At 36.3% G+C, this 22,242-nt stretch overlaps 1 protein-coding gene across 2 annotated transcripts in view; it reads left to right on the forward strand.

The window, feature by feature from the left end:
- The first annotated feature begins 1,859 nt into the window (after positions 1–1,859).
- The window catches only part of LOC149563277 (ubiquitin family protein), a 34,515-nt gene continuing 14,132 nt past the window's right edge, over positions 1,860–22,242 (forward strand). For both annotated transcript variants that reach the window (XM_089826627.1, XM_089826628.1), the window contains exons 1-2: positions 1,860–2,032; positions 21,726–21,858. In XM_089826627.1, the coding sequence (XP_089682753.1) occupies positions 1,949–2,032; positions 21,726–21,858 (217 nt within the window). In that variant the 5' untranslated portion in view covers positions 1,860–1,948. The remainder of the gene's footprint in view (positions 2,033–21,725; positions 21,859–22,242) is intronic.

Consider the following 22,242-nt stretch of genomic DNA (forward strand, 5'->3'; position numbering starts at 1 on the left):
ATAGGCTAAAGGACAAGCCATGCAAAATTCCAAAAAAACCTTTATGATTTGAGTGGTTCAAGATTTGTTCACACATGCGAGAAACTTTTGGGAAAGGAGTGGGGGCCAAGGATGTAAGAGTCATTTTTGAAGAATTTAATGAAAGAGGGGCTCCTAGGGATTGAGTTGCTCACATGTGTGAGCAACCACTTAGGGGCTAAAAAGGTGCTTAAGAGAGAGCTTGCGATTAATAAAGTGGGTTGGCTCAAAAGGATGAGAGGTAGTATTTTAATATAATCATAGAATATGGAATTTAATAAAGTGGAGGGATTTAAATAAATTAGGATTTATTTAAAAGGGGATTTATGGAGCACTTTGTATTAAATAAATTTAATACATTAGGGGGAAGTATTTAAATTGAATTCAAATATATTAGGGAAGTGAACCTATTTAAATTCAATTAATTAAGTAGAGGAACATGACAAATATAATTAATCAATATATAATTAATTATAGTGTCAAAGGAAAAATTAATAAATTAATACAGTGTTTTGGGACGATTTTAAGCGTTTAGAAAAGGATAGGCATCAACCAAATACACCATGTTCATTGAATGACACAGAGACTAAAACATCACAAAAAAGTAATGGCATGACCCATAAAGACTAAATAATCACCAAAAACTAATTGAAGGACATGTCCTGCTTCTTCAACGATTTTAGAGGATGACACATTTAGTACTATGCATAATGCCATAGGAAACTCTTCTCAATGAACACATATATGAAGATTGCCACATCTCCAAGTGACCTTATTTTCTATATAAATTCCTGACACAAAATAAAAAGACTACAAAGAAAAATAAAAGAGCTAATAGAAAAATGACAATTAAAATTTAGAATTTTATTTTAATAAAAAATATTACATCAATTATTGATGTATAAGTAGGATTGTTTGTAGTTTGTCCAATTCCTAAACAAAAACTAAGGTATAAAAATAACTTAAATAATACTAATAATAATAAAATATATTCATGGGAAAATTTAAAAACTTAAAAACTAGACTTTCATGACAGTCGAAAAAATAACAAAATTATTATAACTTCAACAATATTTTCATCCAAAAAATAAGAATTTGGAACAGGTTAATAAAAATATCCAAAAAGGGTTGGAGAGCCTGGAAGCTAGAGCGAGCAATATGGAAAGAATGATCAAGAATTCAGGTGACAAAAATTGTAATATTCTAAAAACTATGGCTGATAACTTCAATACATTGCTGAATAAGATGGATCAGACTAGAGGACTTGACTCCTTTGTTGTGAATGAGGATTAGGGGCTGAGCAAGTGCACCAGGGCCAACTCCAAGAAGAATGCAAGTGGGGGAGTGAAAAAGCTGAATGAAATGAAAGCCACTGCAAAAAATATGAACATTCTGGCAGATCAAGTAGTGGACCTATTGAAAACTCTATAGTTGTCCTTTTACTTTCTTTTTGCTATCTTTCTATACATAGATGTACTTAAATCTCATATTTTGAACATTTTGACAGATCAAGTAATGGACCTATCAAAAACTCTATAGCTGTCATTTTACTTTCTTTTTGCTATTTTTTATACATAGATGTACTTAAACCTCATATTTATGTATTAGTATATCTATTCATTGAAACTTTTTATTTTTTGAACTTTTAATTAGTTACTCTCTATACTTTGTTAAAGATTTCGGATCCTTTTTACGTAATCAAAACAATGTTTTCGTCCATACCCAAACAGGACAACCGATGAAACTCTCTCGTTAATCGAAAGCAAAGCGCTTCAAATCAACTGACCAAATCAGTGGGGCCTTGGTGTGAATAAATATTACGCTAAATTTAGTAGAGATTCAAGACGGAATCCAAACCCAGAGCAGTAGCTTGGCGGGCAGAATTCTCCATCAACATTGTTCAGAATGTAGCAGAATATAAGGATCAACAATGGAAGAAGAAAAGGTCACTATTTCCGTAAAGAAGATCGGATCGAGTCCTCCCCGTCAATTGCAAGTCTCGCCAAACATTCAAGTAAGTCAAGTTTTTCCTGTAACATATCTGAATAAAATTAAGGAGTCTTTTGAAATAATCAATGGAAAATTTTCCGCTGTGAATTGATTTCCTTTGAATACGCATGTAATTTAATTTTCTGTACATCGTTATATCCATTTTAGATCAATCTTTTAGCCGGTCAGGGTTTGTAGTCACTATTAGGTGTCTGTATATATTTTCGGAGTCATAACCAAGAATCTGAAATCAAGACAATCAAGCACGGACTCACAGGCTTTCGCATTGCACGCCAATATAGATAAAGCTTTCATTCAAGGCTGGAGTAGTACTGGGATGGGTGACCTCCCGGGAAGTCCCGGTGCTTCACCCCTGTGAGCATCACCTAGATCCAATGAGTGCTAAGTGTTCCATTTATTCTCATGAGAGATGGATTCATGTTGAATCACTACTCATGAAACATGGGTCATCGAGTTTGACTCAAAAATCACACAGTTAAATCCTGATATTCACATCACAATCTATGATACAGTTTTGGACACATTTATTGTTTCTCACCAAACTACACGATACATCATAGGGATGAGATGTGTGATCCGCTGTGACTACGTATACTTCGACAGTTTCACAACCTATTTAAGCCATAGGGATTTTAAAATCTCCTCATAAATATTCTAATCGTTATCGGTTGGAATGAAAATGAAACAACTCGCCGTAGCGTTTCAGCTGACTAGAGCAAAGTTTTTCGTTTTTGCAGGAGTTATAACTCGTAAGGGACCCCGTTGCATAAAATCCATAGTTGGCTACAGCATAATTCACGAGTGGTTAATTGATGATTGAATTATCGCAGCTCTTATCGTGAGTGCCAATATTATATGGAGATAATTGACTAACTAAAATGAGGCGTTAGCCAAAAATCAACCAAACTGGTCTGGCTGCATCCAATCTCCATCAGCCCTCAGTCAAAGCACCAGTGAGTAAAGATAGCTTGAAGATCTCTGAGGATGATCAACTCAATTTTTTTACTGCTGCATGAGAGGATTGGAAATCCACAAATGAACAACTACTTCTAGAAAAGGTTGAGAAAAGACTATAACAGCTCAAGAAAAAAACCCTAACCTGCATGTTGATGGTTTTTACCTAGGTTTAAGATTCACAGCGAGTTGCATGTCAACAGGTGCAATTGACATTGTTATGATTACAGGGGGATAATTCATGTTGATTCTTTTCTTACAGAAACAAAAAGGACACTGTATTGAAAAGGGTTACTGGGTTCACGAACAAATCAGAACTGTTAATGAAACATTGGACCTCAACTTTTATTTTAACCAAACTTGGCACTGCATTCTCAGTCAGTAAAAGGCTTTCTATGTATATCTTGTGTTCTATTTATGTTGCATGATAGTTAGATCACTTATGAATGGTAATATGCGATGAATATGTCTATGAGATTAAGCTACATGCTGTGCATATCAAGTTGAAAGAGTAAAATGTGTGGTTATATTGATTTACCTTCCTCCTGCCCAGTTTTTGAAGGTATATAAAGAAGATCCAAATCACTTATGAAATGTCTATGAGGAATAGGAGAAAAATCTTTATGAAGAACATATGTTAAGAGAATAATGGTAGTTGATTAAGTTAATATGCAAATTTTTAAATTGTTAAAAATGAGATGATAATTGTGTTATCAATGAACCTTTAAATAGAGTTTACAAATGCTAATTATAGTGCGAACAAAAAAGAAAGGTTTTCTTAATATAGACAAGTCTATATTGAACTAAATGAGCAAACTAAAAAGAAAGCCTAAATGACCATTAACTAGAACTAGCTAAATATAGCGAGATACTAAAAATATTATAAATATTTTAATACACTCCCTTAATGGTCATCCTATGAACTATTTTGCAAAAGACTTTACATGTCTTGTAGTCACAAATATGACAAAACATTCTGCAGCTGCTAAGACTTGCACTAGATCTGCAAAATGTCAATGACCAAATGTAGCAAGAAAAAAATGGAGAAGGTGCTCCCGTTCTTTAGAATGATTTGTACCAAGAGAGTAGAGTCTACCACAGACTCTTCCACTGACCCTCCCAAAATCTGCAAAACTGGTGACCAAAATGATCTCAGAAACATCCAACCTGATGTTCAATAAGTGAATTGTGCTTCCTCGGAAACAAAAATATACTGAGAACTGTAGAACCCTCCAAATTCTTCAGAACATTCTGCTACTGCTAAGACTCCTCCCTGGCTCTGGAGAATGTTAATGACCACGAGTAGCTAAATAACAGTGAAGGTTGTGCCCCTCTTCAAAATAATTTGCAAAAAGGCAGTAGAGCCTGCCACTAACTCTTTCACTGACCTTTGCAGAATCTATAAAACAACTGACTAGAAATCATCACAGAAATATCCAACATGATGTTTGGTAACAAAACTATCCTTCCTTGGAAACAGAGACATACTGAGAATAGCTGCAGAGCCCTCCAAACTGTTGCAGATGAGTATAATGTCCCAAAATAGATTGCATAATACCATGATTTGAAGATTACAAAGCATTGTTTTGTTTTGGGAGAAAAAATGGTAAAAACTTCGAAATAACATTCCATGTGAACTTTGCGACAGAGATCAGAAACAATTTTTTAGGAGAAAAACCTACCAAAACCAGGCATAATTTTTTAGGTGAAAAATTAATCAAAACCAAATGAAAGAAGAGATTAAGATCAGAGAATACGAACTTCTGTTTTGGAGGGAAAATTGCAGATGCCAATTGATTTTTTTTTTAAGGGAAAGAATTATGAAAGCCCAACTGTATTTTTTGGGAGGGAAAGAATTATGAAAACCCAGCTGATTTTTTTTAGAGGGGGAAACTACGAAGACACATTAGATAATTCTTGAGGGAAAAATATTAAAAACCTCCAAATAATTTATTTTAGAAAAAAATTATTAAAAAGTCTTTATCCAAAAAATACAGAAAACCCATTGCTGAAATCGGAAACTTGGATTACCGTGGCTTTCTTATGCGCAGGCCTGAAAATGAGAGTGCAGGCCTGAAATCACTAAACAAACTAAATGTCATGTCCCCAAATTTTTTGGTGACAGTTCGATTTAATTAATTTAATTAATGGTTGTCCAAGGACGACTAATTAATTATTTTAATTAAATAAATAATATTAAAAGATAACCTTGTATTTAATAAAGTGACTTGGAAAATATTTAATAAAGTCACTTGAGGGATAAGATCAAAAAGGTTCTAGAAGTCTCTGGAGAGGATGGAGGGAAAAGAATAAATAGGCACCCCAGGGCTCCATTCGAATCATGCAGTTGATTATCTCTCTTTGATTTTCAGGTTGTGATTCAATCACAGGTGCATTGTGGAACCTAGGGTTTCTGCAATTGTCACAGTTGGCCATTGAGAACGGTAACTCTCAATTGGTGCGCAATTTTGAGGGTGTGAAATATCATCCGAATTATTGCAGATTGGAGGTGACATTCAGTCATTTCATCAGGGACAGAATCTGTGGGCTCAAGGCCAACAATTTCGGAGGATCTTTCTGAGGATTGATATTCGAAGATATAATATATTCATAAGGTTTACAGGATCAGTTGCAGCATTGAACAGATCTAGAAAAGAAGGCGAGTCTCCTAGTCAATCTTCCAGCAGCACTGCCATAAATCATTCAGGCCGACCTTAGTTGAAAGCGTATGAGTATCAAAGGCGAGCTTGTGATCTGTACCGGCATTATCTCTTGGTGAAAGGTTGAAGAAGGGCCCTCGATACAGTTTGGGCACATCGGATCACCTACAGCGTGTTGTGAATCGATCCAGAAATCTACCTCTGGAACAACCAGTATTGGTTAATTAGACAACACTATTGCCCATCAAAATGATTCAACTCGGCAACAGCCAATGCTAGACGCCTTTCCCCTCACGCATTTCAGTCATTGTCTGAGGAAACTGGAAAGTGCGAATTGTATATGCGACTACAGGCCATCGCTTCAGCATTTGGGAAATTCATCAGTAATAACCGCTGTCTCAAGCCACTGCCAGTGACGTGGGCAAGAGAAGACCGGAGTAAGATTCACATATTGTCAGCACGGGTTTACCAGCAAGCAATGAATTCAGATTCAAGCTATCGGGTTCAGAAATTTAACATGAGAATTCCAGGCTGAACGTGGGTCGTTTGTCGCGCAGCTACTCCAGGCCCTACTTCAACGCACCTAGGAACCCAATGAACATCCAAGAGCGGTGCAGAAACTCATAGTCCTCAATCGCTCCAGTCCAGCATTTAAATCTGAAGTCTAACACTGCACACGCATCAGGAAAGAAATACGGAAGGGAATGATTTCGGCAACAGGATAACAAGTTCTCCATGAGGGTTCGGATTTATAAAGGAAACGCACAGGACTAGTGGAATTTCGGCAACCAGGTCAAAGACATCCAAACTTCCAGTGTCCATATTCGGAGATTATAAAGAAAAATCGCCAAGATAATATGCAGGCGGGCAAGGGCCGGATCGAAGACAGTCAAGCATAATAGTGGTGAGCTTGGAAGCCCAATTCGACTCAGCTTGTGAATATGCCAACGAACGTTTCAGGTGCCTAGTTGGGTATTTGTTTTTAAGCTATGATTGTTATGATTGCAGAACCTATAAATGCAATTCATGAATTGATTTTGGCAAACTCAGTTTGTTTCATTTGCATGTTATCTGTTTAAGTACTAAAAATCAAAAGCATTCATCCGATACCATTCTAGAGAGTGAGTCAGCAGGATGATTACTGTGGTATTCGAAGGTTGTTTGCAAATTATTTGACGAATTGCCACAGTACATTGTTGGGATTTAGTGACCTTTATAGTTAGGGTCATTACAGTGGTATCAGAGCTCGATTGCTAATTGTCTGACGAAATGTCAAACTCTTGAAGTTTTAAGATTTTTGGTGCTTAAAGAGTCGATAATCCTGTCGGGGATATTTCACTAAAAAGGAGGTCACAGGTTTAAAACAAAACCCAGAAAAATCTCTGAATTAGCCAAACATTTGACCGCTGAATTGCCAAAAGTTGGACTGCACCCACCAAAAAATTCCAAAAAAGAACACCCAACAACAACATTCAGCTCAGCATAAAAAAATCGTTGATCGGAGGGAAGAGTGCGTGGGTCTATTAACCGGAAAAGACAAGGCACAGTATTGTCTGTCTCTAGCTTTTGTGCTGAGTTTGATTAATGTGTGGCTGAGCTAAAATACACGTACATGGGTCATATAAGATCACCACTATCTGCAAAACAGGGCATAGGTTAAAAAACAAGGCACTGGGATGATGAAGGAGACACAACTGCTAAGCGATGTGTAGTGCAGAAAAGTATTGGGTGCTGGATAAAACAAAAATCTTTGTCCTTCTGTGCTGAGCGGGCCAAAAAATAAACACTACTTGCCAATGATTTGCAGATGACGTGGCCAATAAATAAAAAAATCACATTGCTTGTTGTGATTGGGTAAACTCAGAAAAGTACCAAAAAAATTCTGAAGCCACCTTATAATTTCGTAAAACAAACTCAGAAAAGGCCAAGAACTGGCTGGTGTGGACCTAATTGAGTTCTGTTGCACACTACAAGTCATTGGAGAAATATTAATTTATTTTTCTTTACATGTTTGAAAAAACGAATTACAAAAAAAAACTATCTCCCAAAATATTTGCTCTGATAGCATGAAACTTGTTGTTAAATACAGGATAATAGTTGTATTATTAACGAATTCTTAAATAGAGTTTACAAACTGTAATTATAACATGAAAAAAAAGCAAGGTTGTCTTAATATAGACATCTATAAATAGAACTGAATGAACAAACTAAAAAGAAAGCCTAAATGACCATTAACTAGAACTAGCTAAATATAGCAAAATACTAAAATATTAAAAATATTCTAATAAATTTGATAGTAGAGACATGACATTTAAATAAACGATTGTATCCTTTTGAAGAGTTGCATCCTTTCTTGAAAATATTAAGATATTAAAGGCAGTAAGATCTTAAGAAGAAAGTGTGGTAGATAAGGGATAGAATTAAATAATTTGACAAGGAGCCATTACTGAAGAGTTTTGAAGAGGGTTTCATACAGTGTTAATTCCTTGTAACTTCGATAAGACAAGTGTTCTGATTTTCAGATCAGTCTGATCTGGATGCATGAGTTTCCTTAAGTATTGGTCACTAGAACATATTGACCCCTCTAGACAGATTGGCATCTTCCTTGCGGCTTTTATAAGCCCTCTTATTTACTAGTTTGGTTAGTTAGTTACTAACCATTAGTAACTCTTGGAATGGGCATCAATCTTGAGGAAACAATCATGTTTTGAAGTAGTCCGACCTAGAGAGGGACCATTCAATGAACATGCCCCTTGAGTTAGGTATAAGGGAGGGTTAGATTGCAAATTAGAAGACACACTGAAATCCATAAGTCTACTCTTTTAGCAATCTGCCCGAATAGGATCACCTATAGGAGTGTAAACATTTGCAGAAGATCCATGACCTTAACATGGTATCAGAGCCTAGTTGCAAATGTGAGAAGGAAAAGAAAATGGAGATATTGATAAAAGAATATTATAAACTGACGTAAGAAATGTAGTTCCAGTCAAGGTCCAAAGTTAACGCAGGGAGCAGGAGGAAAATAGGCAAGATGGTATTGGCATCGTTTGGGGAATCCTTGTTTTGCCATATTTGATTGTTTGCAAATAATTTTAAATCATAGTCGGCATCATTGATTGTAAGAAAAGAAGACAACAAAATATATACACGATATTGAGTGCCCATAATATTGGAGATTGGCAACGTTTGGAGAAATTTCATCAGGCAGATAACGGGGGAGTAATCAATAATGATTATTGAAGGCTCGATTCTACTTAAGTCAGGAACGATTTAAGAATACTGTCATAACAGTGGCATCTCTTTATCATATCACAATCCATTAAACACAGCGAAGAAAATAAGGAGAATGCTTGCAGATGGAAATATTTGCTTTGTGGATGTAAAGATTCTATTCTAATATAAGATATAAATCGAGTTCTGAGAGTAACTCAGGAAGACTCGCATTAAGATATGAATAATAATAAGAAATATTTTGTTCACGAGTCCATCAGTGATGATTCTCTAAAACATAGTATGATTCTCACTAATGTGAAATGTTGGGAAATTAAGTGAATGTACTTCCACCCACCATGTCAGATTTGACTTCCTAATTGCTCGCAGACCAATAGAATCAGATTCTTCTGTTCAACAAGTGCTCATTCTTCTCCTTAAATAGCTACAAGACCCGCTGAAAATGCCCCAAGAAAGCATGTTATTATTATGCGAAATGTTTGCAGATGTGTGCATAGAATGGAGCAGTGAGAAGGGTTAGAAACCTTCATATAAATGCAAGCAGTTGTTAACTTTGAAACAGTGAGCGCTTCATTATTCAACTGCATGGTTCTTTATTCCAGAGCGATGAGTTGGTATTAATTGAAAGTCACGAGACTTGGATATATTCCCTTTGTGTAAGAATATAATATGCATGCCTCTTAATGAAATTAACGCAGCTAAGATAGGAACTATATGATCTGGCTGAATAATGTTTTGCCAACAGAGACGACAATGATCATGTCCAGATATATATATAAAAGGTGATCACAGATGCATCTCAGGCCAGGCATGTCAGTAAATTAAAATTATAATCGCTAAAAGAGTGAATATAATGGAGAAGGAGAAAAATTCCTTAGGCAGCAACTATTTTAAATAGAAGACCAAAATAATGCAGCAATGATGCACAAACTATCACGTTGTCTGTGAGAAACTCAGACCATGTTAAAGGCTGTGATTAATATTCATGGAATGATTTGTAATTATGAAGCATAATTGAGAAGTTTCGAAGAATTTGTCAACGTGGATGTTTGAGTTTCACAAGTCAACTATAGAGGGGGCATTACAGTGGTATGGTAATGACAATGCAGTTGCAATAATAAGTATGATGAAGACTTGACAATGAGCGAATGTCATAAAGATCCCTCTGAGTAAAGTCTTACTTAGGTTCACGATTAAAGCTTAGTGTGACAACCAAGCAAGAACTATAAAATAAAGATAAGCTTTCATGGCTCATATTGTATATGATGAAACCATTTGAAACACTTTGTATTAAACAAAATTTTGGGATACAATTGCATGCAGGAAAAGACCTTGTTTAAATAATGAGCTATAATTTAAAAGGGAGAGCAAAATTATTCGATATGCATGTGTACTGGTTGAATGCCTATTCAACTTGTAATAACATTTGGCAAATCCGAAGTATCGATGTGCACTATGGATTTGACTTTTGTCCTACCTGTAGATTGCCTTTATACAGATTTCTTGAAAACGATAATATCTCTATTATCAATATTGGCTGTAGACAAATGTGAGATGATCATCGACAGGTGTAAAACAAAATAAGTAGATTATTAAGGCACCATATATTCTTCAAAAGTAACATATGGGTCTTACGTTTAGATTCTAGACAGGCTCGATACCAAGGGCAAAACGAAGATTGGGCCCAGCCCACAACAAGATAGTGGTAGGCCTTTAGACTAGGGGGTAGTCCTAGGGCAGTCTTCAAGGTGCACATTTCCGGTATTTTTTTTTTCTTTATATATTTGCTCTTGCTACCTTTTGTTTTGTCTTTCATTCCTTTGATCAATGGAAAAACAAATTGTGGATACACAAACAATGGGAAAACAAACTGTGGATATGCAAACTATGGGAAAACAAACCATCTCATTGGTCAAAAACGGTCAAAAAATTTTGGTGCACTTTGAAACTAATCATTTGGGGCAAGTCAAAATGGCCTTACTTGGCAAGATAGGGAAATATATTTGGGTCAATGTTAAACAGTTCAAGGGTATTTTAAAATGTAGACTTGCTCACTCGAAATGGTCACATGAAAAGCAAAAACACGGGCAGAGATTGCATAAACAAGAGAAGAAATAAAAAGATGTTGTCAAAATGTGCCCTCCTCCACACTTAGGTGGTGACAGTCATTTGTGCAGTAGTAGCAACTTTGTTGATCCTGTCATTTACAGCCCTACCTCCACACCTCTTGCTTGGTGCCCAGATCTTTATGAACAAGAACTTTTGAGGGCCAAGAGGAGGTTGGAGCACCTAGAGGCCAAGGAACAAGAAAGTTACCGCAATATACATGTGCTAATTGCAGCAAATAAAGCTCTTGCAGATAATAACAACGCTTTAAAAGCTGAAATTTTAACGCTGCAAGAAACACTTTTAGCAGGGAAGCTTGAATTGCAGAACATGAAGGATGAATGGAAAAACTTGAATGCTACATTGGTAGCAAACAAGGTCACAGCAAATACCGAGCCATCTCACAATAAGGAGAGAAAGATTCTTCATACTAGTTCGCTGGGAAAGGCAGAGGTTGAAGAGGAGAAGAGAAGTTTTTCAGCAATCACCAAAACTTGGGACAATTGCAAACACCTTGATCTGGCAAGAGAAGAGGCAAAGATTCGTGTGAACACACAAGACAGAGAGGTCAAGGAAAGGCAGCTTAGGGCATCCAATATAATTATCAAAGGGATAAAAGATTATGGGGAAGGCAAACATACCCTTGACTTAACGAGGGATTTCCTACAAGAAGTGTTGTTATGTCAAGATCAAATCTGCCAAGCGTGGAGGGTTGGCAAACCACACGCTGAGAGAAATAGGCCAATCAAAGTAGTCATGCCTAGTATTAGCGACAAACAAAATCTACTTAACAAAAAACAGCTCTTGAGGGGTTCTCGCTTCTTTTTAGAGGAGGATCTAACTGTGAGACAACAAGAAGAAAGAAGGATGGAAATGGAAAAAATCAGAACAGCTAGAAATGAAGGCAAAAGAGCTTGGATGTTCAAGGGAAAAGCAATTATTGCTCGTTTTGGCCACCGCCCAATGAAGGGCAGCAAGAAGGCAACAAAGGTGCGACAACAAACACTTTAACATGCAAAACAAATAGCAATCAAGCTCAACCTAGGCGTCCTTAAGTTTAGTTTGTTGGAATTGCAGAGGTTATCCATGGAGACATGGGCCTGGGTTAGGACCTATTGCGGAAGGCAAAGACATTGTTTGTCTCATAGAGACACATGAGCATGAGGGATGTAAGACCTCATTGTTTGAAGGCTATTGGAAGTTGGCAGTGTGGAATGAGGTAGCGGGAAATGGTAAAGGTCATGGAGGTATAATGGTTCTAGTAAAAGAAAGAGAAGGTTGTGCCATTCAGTTGGAAAAGACTGATTCTAATAAACAATTTATATGGCTCAAAATTGTGGAAGATAACAGTCTTCTTAGGATTGTAGCCTGTTACTTTGCTCCACAGGTTTCTAAAACTTATAAAAAGTGTGGCTTAGATCACAATGACCCCTATGCTGCATTAAAGAAAGATGTTGTTGTTTTTTCGCAGCGTGGGGATGTTCTTCTTGTTGGAGATTTCAATGCTAGGACAACAAATTGGCAAGCAAGTATTTTCAGCTCCAAAGTAAATGATAACCCTATTTGGCTCATAGAAGAGAGAAATCATCAATGGGAAAGAATATCTGAGGATGGTAAAGGCTGCAATCATTTTGGGGAAGAATTGATCACTCTATATGGCACATTTGATCTAATAATTTGTAATGGTTTGGCTAGATGGGCTAAGTTGGGCAATTTCACTTGCAACACATACAACGGGGCAAGTGTGGTAGATTATGTAATTTGTTCGCAGAATTTGTATGAGAATATTGAAGAAGTTGAAATTGGAGAGCACATTTGGGATCTCAAATCAGATCATAGACCGCTGTACATAAATTTGTATTGGGCAAAGGATAGGCGGATTGGGGCATAAAACCAAGGCCCTCAACACCCCCCTTCTCAGGGCAGAATTTTGTTGACTTTAGAAAACAGTAACACTTTCAGAGCTACTCGAGGAACTTTGCATGGGACACCCTATGTATAAGCATGTTGTTAATAGTCATGATTTATCAAATTTGATTCATGAGGCTCTTTCAAAATGCAAGAGAGCAAAAAATAGAAAATCTAAAACTACTTGTTTTCCAGCCAATGCATGGTTTGACAAGGAATGCAAGAGGGCTAGGAGAAACGTAAGGGAGTCAAATAAAACTAACCTTGACATTAAGGCCTACAAACAGATCCTAAAGAAGAAAAAAACCGATATTATGTTCACAAGGAGAGAGGAGCTAATTTTCTTGGGCAGAAATAACCCCAAACTTTTTTGGAAAGAACTCCAACCAAGGAAAAAGCAAACTGAAAATAATTTTACTGCCACCCAATGGTTTGAATATTCTAAGAAACTTTATGAAAAAGAGGGTGGAGTGGGACAGCCTGGTCAACGATACTACAAATCTTTTCATTGTGCAAGAGATAGAGGTAGGGATTAAGAAGTTGGGTGGAGGTAAAGCAAAAGACCTTGTTGAGCTTCAAGCAGAATATCTGAAGTGGGGTGTGAAAACTCTTGCACCGCACATCACTAAAATCTTCAACAAAATCTGCCAAGAAGGGTTTCCGAAAGATTGGACAATTAGCCTTGCAATACCACTTTTTAATAGTGGTGATGTTAACAACCCCTCCAACTACAAGACTATAATGATCAATCCCCTCTTTGCTAAACTTTTTGGCAGCATGATAGAAACTAGGATCAGCAAATGGGTAGAAGAAAACCGTAAACGTGCTAAAGGGCAAGCTGGTTTTAGACCAAAGCACTCGACAATGGATCATTGTGTCACTCTGAGACACATTATTGAAAAAGAGTGGGAGAAAAAGGAAGAGGTTTTTTGTTGCTTTGTTGACTTTAAAAAGGCTTTTGACACTGTCCCTAGAGACAAGCTTTGGCTCAGGATGAAAGAATTGGGGATTCCTATGCATCTTAGAGCTGCTGTTCATAGGATGTACGAAGAGGTGAAAGTCAAAATCAGAACTTCAGATGGCATTTTAGAATGTTTTAGGAGCAATATCGAGGTCAAACAGGGTTGCCCTTTATCTTCTACTTTGTTTGGTTTATATATTGACAAACTGGAAGAGTGGTTAAACTTGCAAAATGGTGAAGGCATTTAGCTAGGTGAATTTGTTATAAAGCTGCTCTTATATGCGGACGATCTCATTTTGATTGCCAAATCTGCCTGTGGTTTGCAAGATCATCTATCTTCCCTTGAGAGCTTTTGCAGAATAGTAGGGATGCAGGTCAATATCAGCAAAACTAAGGTTATGATTTTCTTTAATAATAAAAAACAGCATAAACATGAGTTTTATTACAATGAAAGTGTTCTTGAAGAAGTTGTGGACTATAAATACCTTGGCATCGATTTCAACAAAAAACTAAGCTGGTCTAGTTGTAGGCATAAAAGGACAGTAGGTGGGTGGAAGGCTTTTTATGCTCTTCAGAACAGGTGCCGTGAAGCAGAGTTGTGGGATTGGAAAACTATTCAAACCTTGTTCGGTCTTCTTGTGCTGCCGGTTGTTCTTTACGGGTGTGATTTATGGGCCAGCAACACTACTATAGTGCAATGGAAGCAAATCAAAGGAATCCAAAAGCGTTTGATCACAAGTAAGTTTAAAATTAAAAGCACTGTTCCATATGATATCATGCTAAGTGAAATGGGGGCTGCTTCTATCGAGGCACTTGCTATGGTTCGCCTTTTAAGCTCTCTAAAAAGAATCGAAAAAATGGAAGAGGATAGATGGCTCAAAGTTGTCTTTAGTGATACACTATGTAAGCGAAAAAGGACATGGATGCAACAAAACATCAAATGGATGAGTAAATGGAATATTCAATTCAATATGTGCCCCACAAATAATAAAGAAATAAAGGTCTTTGTTATGGAGAAATTCTACAAGAGAAATTGGGGAAGAGAGATCGGGAAGAAGAAAATATATTATATAAATGAGTTCAACCCCACTTGTGATCAACTCCAAAAAGCGTACATAGGAGCCAACATTTCTTGGAGGGCTAAAATTCTTATTGCGCAACTGAGAACCAACTCTCATCAACTTCGTTCTGAGATCGGGCGTTGGAAGAGGCCAAAGGAGGCTTGGGAAGAGAGAATTTGTAGATTTTGCAATTCTGGGAAAGTGGAAACTGAACAACACTTTATTTAAGAATGTGAGGCCTACAAGGACAACAAAGATAAATTTGTGGATAATATATGTGAGAGTTCTTGGCATAACCTATTCAATGAAGAGTACATTGAGCAATTGGGTGGGCTCATCATCATCCTACACAAGAAATGAACGGAGCTACTTAAGTTTGCTTAAGTTGTCTTGCTGTCCCATAGGCTATTTTTAGCCTCGCGGACATTAATTTTTTATCTATCTATCTATCTACATGAAATGGTGAAAAGTTTTTCGAAAGTAAATAGTATTCTAAAAATTATTGAATGCTATATGTCGGGCTGAACTAGCAAAGAGGAGAACCACTTTTGATATGTGAAACGGTGAGACTTGTGGGAATGGTCTAATTTAATCGACACCCATAGGAAAACTAACAAAACATAACCAAATTAAGAGGATGATTGAAGATACGTGGTAATGTGAATGATTAATTGAGGTACCAGGTTGATTGATGAATTCCATTCTATGATCAGTAGTATATGGAATTGTTTGTTAGTTCCTGGTAATTGCTTACGTGTTCTTCTAGAAGGGGAGATGGCATCAAGTTAGAAAGTTTTCTTGGCACCCGTCAAGACTCAGAATCAGAGAGAGTCTGACTTTGTTTAATCATAGGATATGGAGACATTTGGAGAATTTATAGTGAGTAAGCCGAATGCCGCTCTACTGTAAGGAAACTCCCATTTAGAATAAGTTTGATCCACTATAAAAGGGAACCTTGGAATAAGAACAAATGATTCTATCATCTTAGACAAACTCGATTATTTTGTTTGAGAGGGAGTTCATCAATGAAGATAAATCGTGGATAGAATCACTGATGAGATGCACATGGATAAAGATTACATCATGAGACTACAGATCATTAAGATAAACATTTTACTCAAGGCATTTCTGATCTTCCCTCAAGTCCAAGAGGGAGTGTTATTGATTGTGGACTTAAGAAAAGATGCATTCTATATAATCTTATGACTATTCAGATTATTAGTATTGGTTCTCTTAGAAAGTACGGAATAAAGTGACATCATGCTGTGACACTAAGATCATGGATATTAGCATGGTATGCCTTCTTGACAAAAGGAGAAGCTAAATGATCTGCAATGGTGAATCTTGACTCAGAGGGAGTAGACCATGCTTTATTGATTCCCGAGTAATAAAGAATTTGTAGCAAAGAATCATAAGTATCATCTTATAAGAAGGTTATATGTCAGAGAGAGTACTTAGAAGATCGAGTTGACTCCCCAGGATTTAGGTTATACAAACTCAGACTGAGTGTACCATGTCAAGATGGTGTATACTCATAAAGTCCAAAAGCTTTCATCAAGTTTATGATGGCAAGATAAGTATATATTGTACTTGAGCTCTTCTTTTTCCTTATGTCTATAATATCTTTCATTTGTATTTTTTTATTAGAAGAGTATATGCCCTGATTTTTTTTTTTTGAAGAATGTTCTTGTAGGAAAGAATTTTGGATTCAGAGGGAGTCTGATATCTCATCAAGGCAACCTTGAATAAGGAGCTCGGAAGATTTCATATCCAGCAAATGTCTGGAAAATCTAAAGTGAGCAACCGTTTGATGGGCCTACCTTTATAAACATCATGGTGTGGAAGCAGTTCTCAGCAAACAGTCTTGCAGCATTAGTTTGCACTAATAGAAAACAATCCTCCAACACGAATTTGCAGTGATAGCAAATGATCTTATGGTGTTTTAAATCAATAGAGGACAACTGGCAAATTTTGAATAGATTCAAGATTGTGTTGTGAAAGAGACATTTTGATGTCTATGAATCACAACTTGGATAAAGAGAGAATTTAATTATTCTCTAGACTTTATCCTTAAGTACTGGAAATTAGAAAGCAGGTATTCTTATCAAATGTCTCTGAGAGTGATCATCTCAGGAAAGATCCGGGTATGATTGAATTGCTTTGTATTCTTATGATAATTTATATTATTGTTAGGGACTCAGGATATTGACTGTTATGGGGCTTCACCATTTGTGTTTGTTATTTAAGAGGTGACGATCTCTGAAATAATGAACACTTGTATAAAGATATTATAAGAGGTGACGATCTTTGAGATAATGTTCTGACCAGTAGAGAACTACTAGTAGATTTGGATGAATTTAAGATCATGATGTGATGGAGGCATTTCTATGTCTATGAGTCACAACTTGGATAAAGGAAGAATTTAATTATTCTCCGGATTTTATCCAGTGTACTGGCAAATCTTAATTCAGGATCATGTTGTGTGCCTATGAGTCACGACTTGGATAAAGGAAGAATTTAATTATTCTCTGGATTTTATCCTGTGTAAGGCATTCTAGTAATGGATTGCTGGTAGAATCTAGATCTTGGACGAAATCAAGATCATGTTGTGATAATGACATTTCTAAAACTCCATATGTCACAACTTGGGTAAAGGGAGAATTTAATTATTCTCTAGTCTTTACTCTGAGTATTGCATTCTATGCAATACTATTATCACAAGCTCAGGTAATACTTCATATCACAACCCTTGTCAAACACCCTGTGTTACAAGCCTAGGTGATTTGATAGTTTGTATTGCGAACGATGCTTAATGACTTGATCACAAGCTTCGGTGATAACTCATATTACAAGATTTGTAATATGATGTGTTTTCGTGTATCATTTGTATAATGATACATCATGCTTGAAATTCAAAAAGGTATAGTGTATATCTATGCTTAGTCATCTCTATTGATGTTGCTAGATATGTTTCTATCACTTATCAAGTTAAGAGGGAGTCTTAATTCTTTGTAACTTTGACAAGACAAGTGTTCTGATTTTCAGATCAGTCTAATCTGGATGCATGAGTTTCCTTAAGTATTCGTCACTAAAACATATTGTCCCCTCTAGACAGATTGGCATCTTCCTTGTGGCTTTTATAAGCCTTCTTATTTACTAGTGTGGTTGGTTAGTTACTAACCATTAGTAACTCTTGGAATGGGCACCAATCTTGAGGAAACAATCATGTTTTGAAGTAGGCTGACCTAGAGAGGAACATGTCTATTCAATGGACATGTCCATTCAATGAACATGTCCATTCAATGAACATGCCCCTTGAGCTAGGTATAAGGGAGGGCTAGATTGCAGACTAGAAGACACACCGAAATCCATAAGTTTGCTCTTCTAGCAATCTGCCCAAATAGGATCATTCATAGGAGTGTAAACATTTGCAGAAGATCCATGCCCTTAACATGCAGGAGTAGATTCATGAAGCATTTTGAAGATAGTATTGTGAAGTTTGTACAAAAAATTTATAAAAGTTTCATGAGAAGATTGTAATTTGAAAGATCCCCAATTTCGGTGACCTTGGAAATTGATGCTTGTTTCAAAATTCAAGACTTTGACCACAATTTTGTACCTCTGAATAGACTTCATAGAATTCTGATTTTTTTTTTTTTGGTTTTTTCTTGTTTTCAAGTTTTTAGGTGTTGTTGAAGATATATGCAAGTAAATGACAAACAAGCAATAACTTCGAACTAAGAATGATGAGCAGCATTCAAATAGTGAAAACACTTAACAATCTGGAAATGATTCAAATTGTACTAGGCATAATATTCATATTTTTGCAGTCAAAGAAATAAATGTATCAAATGGAATTGCTGCTGTCTACAATGAACCTGACGCCAGCTGTAGAAGGGTTTTAGAATCACAAAAGATGGAGAGCTTGCTGTCACAAACCCTTGTATGATCTCCAAACTGCAAAACGTGGTTGCTAATAAAGAATGGTGCCCAGCCGCCCACAATACAAGTCCGAGCTGCTTGTGGAAGAAACACCCAAGCTGGAATAGGCTGGCCGCCTAGCTGAATGTGATGTTTCCTTCTGATAAATGGTGCTATGAAGAATGTCGATCCTTGCCACAGAGAATAGTACCTTCCAACTCCAATACTAAATCATTAAATCCTTGATGAGGTTTGTGTCCCAACACTCCAGACTTAAGGTTTTCGTCCCAAGCCTCTGAATCGCTCCACTAGAGCAATTTCCAATCTCACAAGTTTCAAATGTCAAAAGATACTCCACAATTAGGTCTTCATCTCCTTATAACTCCTCCCAAGTGGAAATCGAACCCTAATTGTGAATTACACTTCGCACTTTATAATAAAATAACATTTTCCCAAATAAAGGCATCTAGGCTATAGGAAAAACATTACTTTATTAAAATGTCATAACTCAAAGTGCAAAAATGTCTTTAGATAGTGAAAATAGTTATAATAATTCAAGTCCTTTCCAATGAGCTATAACACAATGGCACATTTGACCAAACGAAGCCCTATTCCCCTTATTACTCTAAAATGGCTATATAAATAGCCTTATTATAAATTATTTAAATGCTAACTTAGGAGATATTTAAATATATCAAAATATTCCCCATTTTGCATCTGAAAGTCGAAACCAACTAAACAAACTTGAAACTAACCATGTCACGTATCTGTGATTGATATCAGATGAGATGGGTTAACTGGCAGTTCCTTCTCTAAAATCTAGGGATGCTCCTAGAAACTAGGGAACACACCCTGTCATTCTGAAACTGAAACCATGGAATGGTCATGTGGAACCTCACATCTGGAAACTGCCACATCCTCCCAAAATGTAGGGATACCCCCCAAAATCAAGGAACTGAACCCATCTGGCTCCCAACTGCCTATAAAGTCAAGCCTGGTCACTGAATATCCTATATGTGTCTCTATCCACAACTGCTAGCCTACGAGACCCCCATGATTGGCTAACTCACATAACTCTGCTAGTCAGACTAAAGAGGGGACATGACATAATCTGTTCTATGGCAAATTTATTGTCCCCATAATAGCAACTTGAAGAAGAGACTTTGTCTAGGAAAATGATATCCAACATCTATTGTAGAAGCAACATTGATAAGGTGGAAAATTCAATGAGGGGTTGGTACCTCTAAAAGAATGAGGGTTTGATGCCTCTAAAAGAATGGGGGATTGGTGCCTCCAATGGGAAGTTCTCTTGAATTGAATAAGAGGTCGGTGCTTCGAGTAAGATAAGCCTATGAAATTTGTAAAAGAAGAATCTATATAGAAAGCATTAATTTGTCGTGGTTTTCTTCTGTAAGGGTTTCTATGTATATCTTCTGTTCCATTTATGTTGCATGATAGTTAGATCTCATGTGAATGGTAAATGCGATGAATATGTTTATGAGATTAAGCTACATGCTTATGATATCAAGTTGAAAAAGTAAAATTTGTGGTTATATTGAGTCTTTTGCCTCCTGCCCACCCCTTCCTTAGTATAACTTTGTACTCACCAACAACTTCATCTGGAGTCTCCTAATGTTTGTAGATATCCTCATATCAGCTTTCAAGATGGGGACATTTTTCGAGTATGGAAAAGAGTACCAGGGTTAGAGTGTGAGTCTTCTAGTAACTATGCATTGGTCTGTTTCTCAGTGGCAACATATTATCCTGCATGAATGAAATATACATGCATAACAACCTTAGTTCATAATATAAGTGGACAATAAAAAGCCATGTCTTAGTATATCAAATATATTTTGTTTCGCTCACTCCTCAATTTCAGTGAGGCTTGCCTTAAGGAACGTGATGGTAATGTGATTCCTCCCATTGATGTTAGCTCAAAGACCATATGCATACCTCATCTGTGCTTAAGCACAGCATAGGTACTTTTTAAATGTGTGAAATCAGAAAGTGGTCAATTTTTGTTTCAGCATTGATCAATAAAAAATTATTTGTTTTCACTTTTCTTAACTTCTTTGTTAGTGCCATAATCCTCTTTGTTCTCAAAGATCTCTCACTGTATTTCATTGTTAGATTGAAAACTTCTGACATTTCAGTTCTCCATGCCATTATCATATTCTTTCCATCCTCCAATTTACATCCAAAATATCATATGCTTGCTATATTTTGCTGTTTAAATATCCCCCCTATTGCATCCTCTCTTGAAAGTAGTCCTAAGGTATGCACACATATTTATTATTGCTTCCAGTATCATTAAAAGTCTGCTCTTGAACTAGACAATTGCTCCAAGGTGGTTATACTCGTCCTTATTGTCTATAAGAATTATTTAGAGACTTCTTTTAGAGCCATTGTTGTATGAGAATTGAAACGTGATTTCTTGTTTCCTATGATAGGCATTCTAGTTTGAGATAAAAAAACACCCAGCTGCAATTTTTTTTCGTTGAATTTGAGGCAGGTAGCATTTATCCTACATCTCTCAACTTTTAATTTGAGTTATTCAGTTTTTTGACAATAAGTACTTCCTTTTATTCTTGTTTATTGCTGTTTTAACTTTTAAGTAACTCTAGATGAATGGACTTGATACTTTTTAACGAAGATTTATGTTAGCCAGTTACTAGATGTTGCTCTTCTACAAGTAAAATCCAAAGGGTAAACTGAACCCTTTAGCTCTTTAGTCCAATTTATTTTGAGGTCAATCAATCAGCATCTTTACTTATAATATTTACATAATTCAATGCCAATAATTTTTTACAAGTGGTTTATACTAAATTGAAAACATATTCTATACGATTCATCATTAAGAATTTGTTGCTCAATTTCTCTTTAAAACTTCTGTAGGTATCTCAACTGCGAAGGTTGGTTGGAGTAGAGGTCAATTTGCCAATTGAGCGCCTGAAACTTTTCTTACATGGTGCAGTTCTAGATGATACAAAAGGTGGACGTGAAGTGCATGCCAACCTCAATGAGAGTGGTATGTTAGATCATATCTGTCCAGTGACTGAGCTTGATGAAGCACTACTTTTGTCTGTTTCTGTTGAACATTTTCTAGTGAAATTTTAACTGAGTGTGGATCTCTGGAATACATGAATAATGTAATAGATGAAGTCAATTCATTGCCATTTGAATGATATTGCAAGTATTAACAGTAAGCACAATTTATGTTCTTCATTTAATTTCCAATAAGTCAATATGCAAGGGAAATTACAAATCATTGAATATAAGTTTGCTTGTTTCACTTGCATTTTGATACAATGAAGTTCACCCGCCATGAAGATATATGCTTCTTTGTCCGAGGCAAAACCATTTTGTCATGTGATACTTTTTTCTGGTCTAGTAGAAATTGCTTGTATTTGTT

Source organism: Cupressus sempervirens, chromosome 4 (genome assembly GCF_028749045.1).
Source record: "Cupressus sempervirens isolate cs-2001-9-10 chromosome 4, ASM2874904v1, whole genome shotgun sequence".
NCBI lineage: Eukaryota > Viridiplantae > Streptophyta > Pinopsida > Cupressales > Cupressaceae > Cupressus > Cupressus sempervirens.